Source organism: Pezoporus occidentalis, unplaced genomic scaffold (assembly GCF_034315485.1).
Source record: "Pezoporus occidentalis ecotype Australia unplaced genomic scaffold, CSIRO_AGI_Poc_V1 ctg7, whole genome shotgun sequence".
In the NCBI taxonomy this organism is placed as follows: domain Eukaryota; kingdom Metazoa; phylum Chordata; class Aves; order Psittaciformes; family Psittacidae; genus Pezoporus; species Pezoporus occidentalis.
In genome coordinates this window covers 7,597,447-7,607,077 of record NW_026916052.1, presented here as the reverse complement: position 1 = coordinate 7,607,077, position 9,631 = coordinate 7,597,447, and the positions used below count along the sequence as shown (strand labels likewise).

Genomic DNA, 9,631 nt, shown 5'->3' with positions numbered 1-9,631 from the left:
ATGATTGTAATTTAGTTGTACTTTTATATCTCTTTCTTCTCTGCTCACCTTTCATCACTGCTTCTGCCTTTGCTCTTTCGTTGGCTTGCTGCCTTCTCACTCTACCCCCTCCCTCTTTCTGTTCTCTTCTACACATCTATTTTTACTGCTTCTGCCTTCTTCATCAGTCAACATCTTCTTTGGCTTTCTTCCCTTGCTTCTTTCCCAGTATCAAAGAGCATAATTTTTTTACTCTACGTATAGGATAAAATGTTTAAAATGATGGTTTGTCCCTGAGATCTGTCCTCAAAGATTTAAAGGCATTCTCTCAAGAGGTTACAGTTAGAGGCATTGTATACAAACCCCTCATCTTCCTGTCCTTAGATGTATTCAGCTCTCACAGAGCACAGAGCTGAAGTTCCAGGAAAATCTTGGGAAAGCTGGTAATTTCTTGCCATAGAATAAATGCACCAATGCCAACTCACATGCATCTGTCACGGGGTTGTTTTGAATTTCTTTGACAAACCAGTGTCTTGAAGCACACTGATATGGTGGCAAATATTGATAAACTATTTTGAATAGAGAAATGGAAACATGGGTGAATACTGAGGAACCAAGGTCACTTTGACATCACCCATGCCAGACAGTTGAACTGAATTTACTGAATGAATCTTCACTTGTATGACCAGCAGTGTAACTGTGGTGAATGTCAGGAGACTCTCAGACATGCACTGCTGTGACATTAATGCTGATGTCTCTCTCAGCTGCTAGCTTTTCTGGCTTCTGGTCTGGCAGATTGTGATGCACACACTGTAAATGACAAGAGCATAATGGATGAGGTGTGTGAAACCTTGACACCCAGCTACTAGACAATGCTTTCTTTTGGGAAAGAAAGTAACTCCTGAAGCAATGTTGCAGTAATGGATTAAATTCTCACTCAACTGTATCTGGTCTAGCTCCACAGATTAGCCAAGAGGTGACCATGATAATTAAACCAGTGGGTTTCTGAAATGGGTAAAATGCTGAGCACAGCTACATTGGTACATGGCTTACAAAGCACTAACCCTTATGATTTAGAATTGGCTTAATACCCAATAGGATAAAAGCAACGTTTTTAGTCGGGGTAAGGCTTGAAGAGCAGTAGAGGTTTCATACACCCTTGAGCAGAGGTGTGAGAGCAGTGCACAGGTTGATTATCAGGCCCTATCCCCATTTATTTGTCTTTGTGGTGGTTCATACAATCTCCTCCCCTGTTGCTGGAAGCTGTCAGCATAAACCCTCTCAGCTCTGACATCTTGGCATGACTGATGTCTCAGTTAGTCCTGTTGGGATAAAACAGCTTCTCTTTGTTTGAAATCAGCCATCAGATCATGCCCCATTTCCTCAGGCGCAGACCTGGACCCAAAGGTGTTGCGGTCATGACCTCTAAGCTTGATTACTGCAAAAGAGGTCAAACAAAATTCCCTCAAAAGCATTGTCTGTTGCAAGCACAGCAGTGGATCTACTTAGAAACCTCCATCTTCTCCAAGCTCACACCAGAGCACAGGTCTTCATATCTGTTACAAAGTCCATGTCAGAGTGTCTGTAAAGTAATCAGGGCCTTCCTTGGTCTTGATCTAACTGTTTTAGAAATGGTTATTCGTTTCAAAACCATGGACACCCATGGTCAAAACTGTAGGTAACCAGGGTCAAGGGATTGCAGGAGACATCTTTGATAGGTACTGTTGCTGTGCTCCTTCTCGCAGAGGAGAGTGGCCATGGACCTCTGGATCCTGAACACAGTGCAGAACCTGCCTGATTTTGATTCAGGGAATCCTGGACAAGGTGTGCTCACATGCACACAAAATGCAGCTCAGTTTTGGCTTCCCCTTCCCTTCTCCCCCCACTCAAACAAACAGGTGAACACAAAAGTGAAATAACAAGTGAAACCTGTTTTCCGTTCATTTTTGAGGAATAAACACTGGTCATTTTTCTTTTAAATATTTGGAAGACTGTTACAAAACTAACAAGGTCATATAAAAGCCTTCTTGAACAGGTAGATCCAATTTAAAAAAAAAACCTGGATTTTGGCACATTTTGTGAACTTCATTTACACCACAGAAAGGAAAGACTTGCTTGCAAATTAAATCTCTAAATTAAGATGGTGAAGTGGCTCTTTGAAGAAGTAACTAAACATTGCCACAGTATCCATTTCTATTTGCTGAATGAAAGACTTTATAGCTGTCTTTGAAACAACTTTCTTCCTGCCCTTGCCATCCCGCAGAGAAGCTGCATCACTTGCTGCAACAGCTCCAGTGTTGTTTCCCGTTTAACTATCTTTGCACCTATTAATTTATCTCAGCCGTGGCAGGAGCTGGCGTTTGTGGCTCACCCACCTCGAAGGAGTTAACTGGGTTTATTACATAATCTGTTTAACATTCGGGATGAATAGGAAATGTATGCCCCTCCTCTCCTACAGTATGTTTGCACGCTTTAAATCACACTCCTCCCCGTCTGTGTGTAAGCCCCACGCCACTTGGCATTCCCCGAGTCTCTGTGTGTGTGCTTGGGTGCGCACTTGCATGCCTACCAGCAGCTTTGCCCTGTCCTGGCTTCACTCATGCTACTGGCAGCACTGCATGCCCGTGTGTCTGTGTGTGTGTGCACACACGTGAGAAGAGAGGAGCGAGGGGAGGCAAGGCAGACACACTTATAGGAAGTGCCAGCAGCCGATGCCCGGTGTGAAAGCAAACTCTGTCATCTCTTGGAGTGCTGCAAGTGGACAAACTGCCTGACATAATGCCAAGTTTTGATGAGGTTTTGAAGGAAGCTGGTGAATTTGGAAGATTTCAGAAGAGGGTCTTCTTCCTCCTTTGCCAGACTGGCATAACTTTTTCTTTCCTGTTCACCAGTGTGGTTTTCCTTGGGCAAGCACCAGGCAGCTACTGGTGCAGGATCCCTGGGGCAGCTGAACAAAGTGAGCTATGTGGCTGGACACTGGAAGAGGAACGAAACTTCACAGTACTGCCCCTGCATCTTGGGAACAGGTCCTCCGGCGGGGAGTGTGAGAGGCTGGATGTCGTGTGGGACACCTCCGTCAGCTGTGCCAGCCCACTCGCCCACTACAGCAATGGCAGCACGGGCTACCTGCCGCTCACCACGTGCCATGATAACTGGGTGTACAAACAGCCCCACTCATCCATCGTTAGCGAGGTAAGGAATATCCCTGTCCTCTAATCAGTGCTTCCATCCCGGTGCGGGATTGCGGCAGTAAAATGATATTGCCCCTGCAAGGTTCATTGCTTTTGTGGCTGGTTTTCCTTTCTGGGTTTGTTTTGTTCTCAGTCACAAGCAAAAGATGATGAGAATGATCAAGTGTCAGCATCAAGCTTTTAGGGAAAGGTGTGCTAATCTGAAGGGTGGCTCTCCAAAGCTAAGTATCCTACACAAAGCCAAACACCACAAGCAGAGATTGCTCTGTCACTAGAGGAATGTCAGATTAAAATCAAGAGTTAAATGCTTGTAGCTGAGGCTTTTGGTGCTTGGTTTTGGGCCAGCAACTTTGTCGATATAAACTCCAAGTGTAGCTGACTTACACCACTTGATGATCTAGGTACTCTATATTATACATTCTCTGTTTCCTGTACTGAACATTTAAGTCTGCAGGTAGTAAAAAACCCTGGTGTCAGAATGCCTTTCTGAGATCAGGCAGGAGTCAGCAGAAATGATTGTGCTTACTAAAGAAGAAACAACAAACACACATTTTTGCCCAAAGCTATTATTCAGCTTTTCCTGAAATGTCAGTGTCGGAGAACCACAGACTATTACCAGTAGTGATAAGTGCTGGCGAGTGTAGCATGAACAATCATAAACCTGAGAAAAGCCATTTAGGATGCTTTCCTAGGAGATCCTCTGTGTAATCTGTAATCATGCTGTGGATGTGCTGTGGTCTGGCTTCAGCACAGTCTTCACACTTGGAAGTGCATATTTTAAGGTCATCCCAACAGTAACTGTCACCAATGCAGTGATGAAAAATACGAAGTGTGCTTAGAGGGGTTGGCTAGGAAATCATCATGGTGCTCCACAAAGCTTGCAACTTGGCCATGGGCTTTGGCTCCTGCCTGTCTTATGAGCCTCCTACTGTGTTTTTTGACTGTGTGCTTGGACTGGAGCTGTGCCCTCGGAAACACTGAGCAGGGCACAGCTGGCAAAGCCCTGAGTAAACACTGAACTGAAAAGCCCTGAGTAAAAACTGAACTGCCTGTCTGAACCTTCCAATTCACCACCATTCCCCCATCCAGCTGGGACCGCTTGTTTCTTCCCACAGGCTTCAGGCACAGCAGAGCATCGGCTTTGTGCCCTGAGCCCCACATCTGACCTGAGCAGCTTTAGCCAGGATATCTCCTAAGGAGAAGATAAATCAGAGCACCTGGCTGACCCTAGAGCAAAGGTGAGAAGTAGTTTTGTGTGTGATAGCTGGAATCAAAGCTGCTCAGAAAGCTGTAATTAACAAACAGGGAGCTGGTGTCAGACTTTGGTCCCTGTAAATTATGTATCTCTGCCCACGCTGGCACTGGCAGCCAAGGCTGGGTGGGCAGGAGGACAAATGCTGCCTGAGAACTGCATCCTGGCTCCAGAGCAAGCTGTGTGAAGTAGCTGTGGTGGGAAGATGATACTGCTGTCTCCAAGGTACCTCTGTTGTGGGACTGCAAAGAGTTAGACCATGGCGCTTTTTACCTAGGCAGTCTCCACCAGCTGTTCCCCTCAGAACTCAACAATAAAACTACAGAGATTCCTTCTGTTGCTCTTTTCCCCCCCTTCAACCTTGCTGAAGGTGAAAGCATGTAGGTTATGTCCGTAAGATAGTGCTCAGGGTCTGATTATGGCAGCAGTTTGTGTATCTAGCAAAACCACTGGGATTTTCCAGCAGAGCTGAGCCACTGGGTACAGCTAAGAGAAAACAAATTGCAGCGGTAAATGGGAGTGAAAGGTTCAATGTTCTCTGGCAAACATCTCATCCATCTGCACCTTCTTCCTCTCTTCTCCTGGGGAGAACCTCCAGAACCAGGGATGGAGGAGGAATGAAGGAATGACTGGAGAAGCGCTTTCCACCTGTGCTCCCAAAGGTGCACATTGGGAAAAGCAGGGAGTAACAGTCTGCAAGTAGCAACAGGCTGGGACTCTCTCTCCTCTGCCAAGGCAGCACGTTCCATCACCTGTGTCAGTGGCTCCTAGCAGGAATTTTGCTGGCACCTTGGATGGAGGGTGCTGGCCTGTGACCCGTGCCACATACATCCTGTTCCCAGTTTTGCAACATTTGTTGGATAAATCACATTCCACGGGGCTTGGTTTCTTCATCTAAGAAGGAAGCTTGTGGCATGCACATCTTGCCTTGATTGCTTTGAGATCGGCTATTAAAAGGAGCTTGATATCTTACTAATGTGTTCTATATCCAGCAAAGATAATTTAAAACCCAGATTTAATTTAGTCTCCTATCACTCAGCTGAGGGTTCAACAAATCATGACTCAATTTAAGCAGATTTGTGCCCCATCTAATCAGCTCATGAAAGATGTCTTTTCTCATGTGTTTACTCATAAATGCTTCATGTTTCTGTTTCTTTGAACTACCTAAGATTTCTGTCTGGCTGAATCAACAGTGGAAGTGATCAGGGAGATAAAGTTAAAAGGATGAGTTACATGGCAATCTGAAGGACATATATTCAGGGAGAATGATGGAGATGGGGGGGAAAAAAGAAGAGTCAGGGTACTGAAGGTGTTCTTCCAGACCTATGGCAAACACAGACCTGGTGTGGATTTGTAGTGTTGCAGGGTAGGCAGAGGGCAAATGCAGGCATGTAATGCCTTCCCTGGGAAAAGATGTTGAATCACAGAGCAGGTCTGGCAGCCAGACCACAGGCTATTGTAATTGGTGCTGAGCATCCAAAAGAAGCTAAATCGTATGGCTGGAGGGACTGATTTTTGAGCAGTTGTGAAATGAATGGTGTTGCTGTACTTGTTTCATTGCTCTCATTTGTACATGACTGGAGCATGTTGCTCACTGGCCACTCTCATCCTAAATAACTTCTGCAAAGGTGCTCACAGTAGCATCAGTAGGAGGAAGCAGAGGAAAAGGGAGAATGTGAACTGATAAAAAGCAGCCACTGCTTTGCTGGAAGTACCTGGGGTCCCTGCTGCATCACCTGCTTGCTGCTATAGGACTCCTGAATCTCAGTGCTGGGGTACAGTGGGGTGCTGGGAGAATGTACCAGGGCTTTCCTCCTTCAGCATTTGAGAAAAGCAAAATCTATTAAGAAATCATCCCAGGAGCAACACATGGCAAAGGCAGTTAGCTTGATCTAGTGACAGGTCAAAGTACTGCTAAAGATTCCCTTTTAAAATCTTCTTTTGATGCCTAACAGGCTCTGAGAGGAGGTTCCTAATTCTGCAGTGACATGTCTAAGGGTCTCTGTGCTCCATTGCTTTAGGTCAGGCTTTTCCATTAGGGCAATCCAGGTCAGAGGAAGAGTTATCCACTCATGCTGCACACACAGCCCAGCACCCTGGTGCCCGAATTAAGAGTTGGGCAAACTGGAGCTGGGATGATGTCAAGCTTGGAGACAGCAGCAAAGTCCTGCACTATGCATAAACCTTGGCAGCACCTCCTCCGACGCAATGGTGTCGCAGGTGGTGGATCTGCCCAGAGGACTTTGGCCCATGCAATCTGCCCCCGTCTAATCGAGCGTGCCTTGCACAGCTCCCTGTGAAACTGGAAGAGGAGGCTGCGTGCGTCAGTGGGGGGGACAGGAATGCAGTAGCTTCTCATGTTTTGCTTGGAGAGGGAGTCTGAACGGGTAATCACCAAGCTAAATCAATCCTTGGCTCATGCCCACTGATGCCGTCTGAAATGATGCTGGTCATAGCAGGTGGACAGGGCTTCTGCGGAGGGAAGGCTGGTGACAGTAGCACCTCTTACAGGGAGAGAAGGGCAGGAAAGGACCATGTTTCTGTGCAGCAGAAGGGTACTGGGGGGCTGCAGTGGACCAGGGAAGTTACAGCCTCATGTTCTAGTCATGGGGTCTGGAAGGGAGCCCAGGTCTCTCCCTGCACTCCATGACACTTGAGGTAGGAAGCATGTTGCCAGCCGTCTCCTGCCGAATGAGTTGGGAGAGGGACGCATGTACCCAGGACATCGGGAGGTCAATAAAACTAATATTCCCAGCAAACTGTGTAGAAGACAAGTCACTGGCCTTTAACTGGGTTTTGCACTATGTGCTGTCACCCCAGAGGAGAAAGTCTAGCATTCTGTGAAAGGGTGGCTGGTGACATTTTGCAAAGCAATAATCGTTTTATTCAGACATTTTTGATGGTGATGACTCCTAGAGGCATGTGCGTGAAGTACAGTCGCACCTGCAGGCTCAATGGCCCGTGGTGGTGGATAAAAGGAAGAGGGAAGTCTACATGATCAGCAGCAGCTACAGCACAGCTGGCATATTTTAGGCTTATTAGAAGCCTCCGTTGGCAGGAGTTCAGCAAGAGGGAGTGATTCCAGTATGCCCTGTCTGCAGCAAGTCTCCACGCCATAGATGATGTCATTTCAAGACCTGCCAACGATTTATTGCCAAAGTGTGAGGTCTGACATGGACAAATGATCATCTGAACATATCCTATTGCACCTGCTGGGAATAAATCTTCCTACTCCTCTGCTTGCCAGCTGTCTCAGAAAATGACAGTCAGCCAGCATTTGCAGAGAAGCCTGTAAGCAAAGCAATGTTTGTCATGTAGCTTTTACAGTCCCTCAGAGCAAGAGATTACATGTCTATCAAGCTCAGGGTGGATAAAGGTCCTTTTGCTGTCCTCCTCCAAGGCAATAAACAGTGTAATTCATCCCCAATGTGTTGAGCTAGTGTGATTATTGCCATTGGCATAGCAAGACCCAGTCTTATTTCAGCCGTCAGGGTGGGATTAATATGAAGTAGTGTAAGGAAAGGGAAAAAGGAGGAGCAAAGGGAGCAGCAATTGCTGAATTTCTTAAGACCCTCTAACTTTGCTTTCCCTATGAGAAACACTGGAGCAGTTCCTTGAATGGGTTACGCCAGTGGGGCAACACCTCTGTCACTGCCATCAAGCCAGGTAGTACTGGCTGTGGGCTCAGGCCTTGGTTTTATTTATTGCTTTTAGGACAGCTCCTAACAGGGGCTTCTCCCCTTTGTCACTGGGAGCAAAAGGGTAAACCAGCCTCTGCTTGGCCACTTGTATGAATGCCACTTAAAACCTGTGTGTGGGCTCTCAATGTGCTGTTGTAATTGGACTGAGGAATCACTGCAGATGTCTTCATTAATCAAAGAGTTTCATTCATCAGTTTGAAATTAATTGTAAGAGGCAGTAACGTGATATCGAACTCCTACTCAAAGCTGCAACTTTTTTGAAGAGCTTTTAATAATGTTGTCATTTAAAGCAATGCATTTCTACAGGAATAGGTGTGCTGAAGTGTTTTCGGGATTTCTCAGTGCATAAAGGCCTCTCAAGGTCCAGGAATTGCACGTTTGTGGTTAGTTTGCATGTCAAACCAAAATGGAAAATGTTTGCCTTCTGCCAAAGGTGTGAAGAAAAGAGAAGTTTCCACAGTCCTTGTGTTTTCCAGTCATCAGTTATGTACAAGCATTTCTTCTGTTCCCATTTCAGCCAGTTCCCACTCCTTTCTATAGTGATTACTACACTAATGAACTACAGCGAGCTAGTGCAAAACCTCTTTGTTCCCTCAGAGAGATCTCACTCATGCAGACAAGTGTGGCAGTGGGTGCAGAGATGGGTTACAGGGTTGTGCTGGGTGCATGAACTTGGGCAGTGAAGGGCTTAGCTGGGAGCATGGCAATGATGAGGAAGAGGATGTTCCCTTAGCTGGAGCTGGCCAGCTGAGCTAGTTCATCCACTTGGTGATTGCAATGAGGAGCTGGCTAGCTAGGTTTTAACAGCGTGTAGGTGTAGCCAGTGCCGTCTAGGTCAACAGATAGGCTTAAGAACAAAACCCCCTAAGGCGTTCCTTTGCTTTTCCATATCCTTCTCCCCACACTGCAGTAAATGTTTTAGCAATTAATTTTTGAGTTTTTGGAGGAAAGGGGACTGAATGCAGGAGGTGACATTCTCTTTCTGCTGTGTTGACCTGGGGGAGATTATTCAAGTGAAAACAGAAATGTTTTCTTCACTGCATACGTACGTGCTGCAAGGACACTATTTGTGGACAGATACCTACAAGTGCAGGACAGGACATTAAGCTCTCCTCACTCCAATGTCTCCCAGATGTTTCTCTAGAATATGACCCAAATTCTGCAGCAGCAGGGTGTGCTTTTGCAGCCAGAGAGGTGACACTTCTGAAGGGAAGCTTCAGCTGGGTCCCAGCTTTCTGAGATGTGTGATGCTCAGCCATGAGCCACTGGTTTCTTCCACAGCTTATTTTTGATGTGAGCTACAGGTCTTCTCTGGAGGTGCCCAAGTGTAATGTTCAGGAAGAAACCAAAGAAAACCAAAGTCAGACAGTTAAAGTCTAGACAGATAGTGAGCCCTAGAGTTTTTGATTCTGAGTGCTAACAAATTTGGAAACCAAGTGGGATCCAGGGAGGGTAGTCTGTGACATTTAGAGACCATATGGTGGGATTTTTTTGGTATGTTATGAGAA

General features: G+C 46.2%; 1 protein-coding gene across 1 annotated transcript in view; it reads left to right on the top strand.

Annotated features, from left to right (window-relative positions):
- Window positions 1-2,459: 2,459 nt before the first annotated feature.
- SLC22A3 (solute carrier family 22 member 3) overlaps window positions 2,460-9,631 on the top strand; it is a 28,009-nt gene continuing 20,837 nt past the window's right edge. The window contains exon 1 of the mRNA XM_062641977.1: window positions 2,460-3,171. Coding sequence (XP_062497961.1) covers window positions 2,758-3,171 — 414 coding nt within the window. The 5' untranslated portion in view covers window positions 2,460-2,757. The remainder of the gene's footprint in view (window positions 3,172-9,631) is intronic.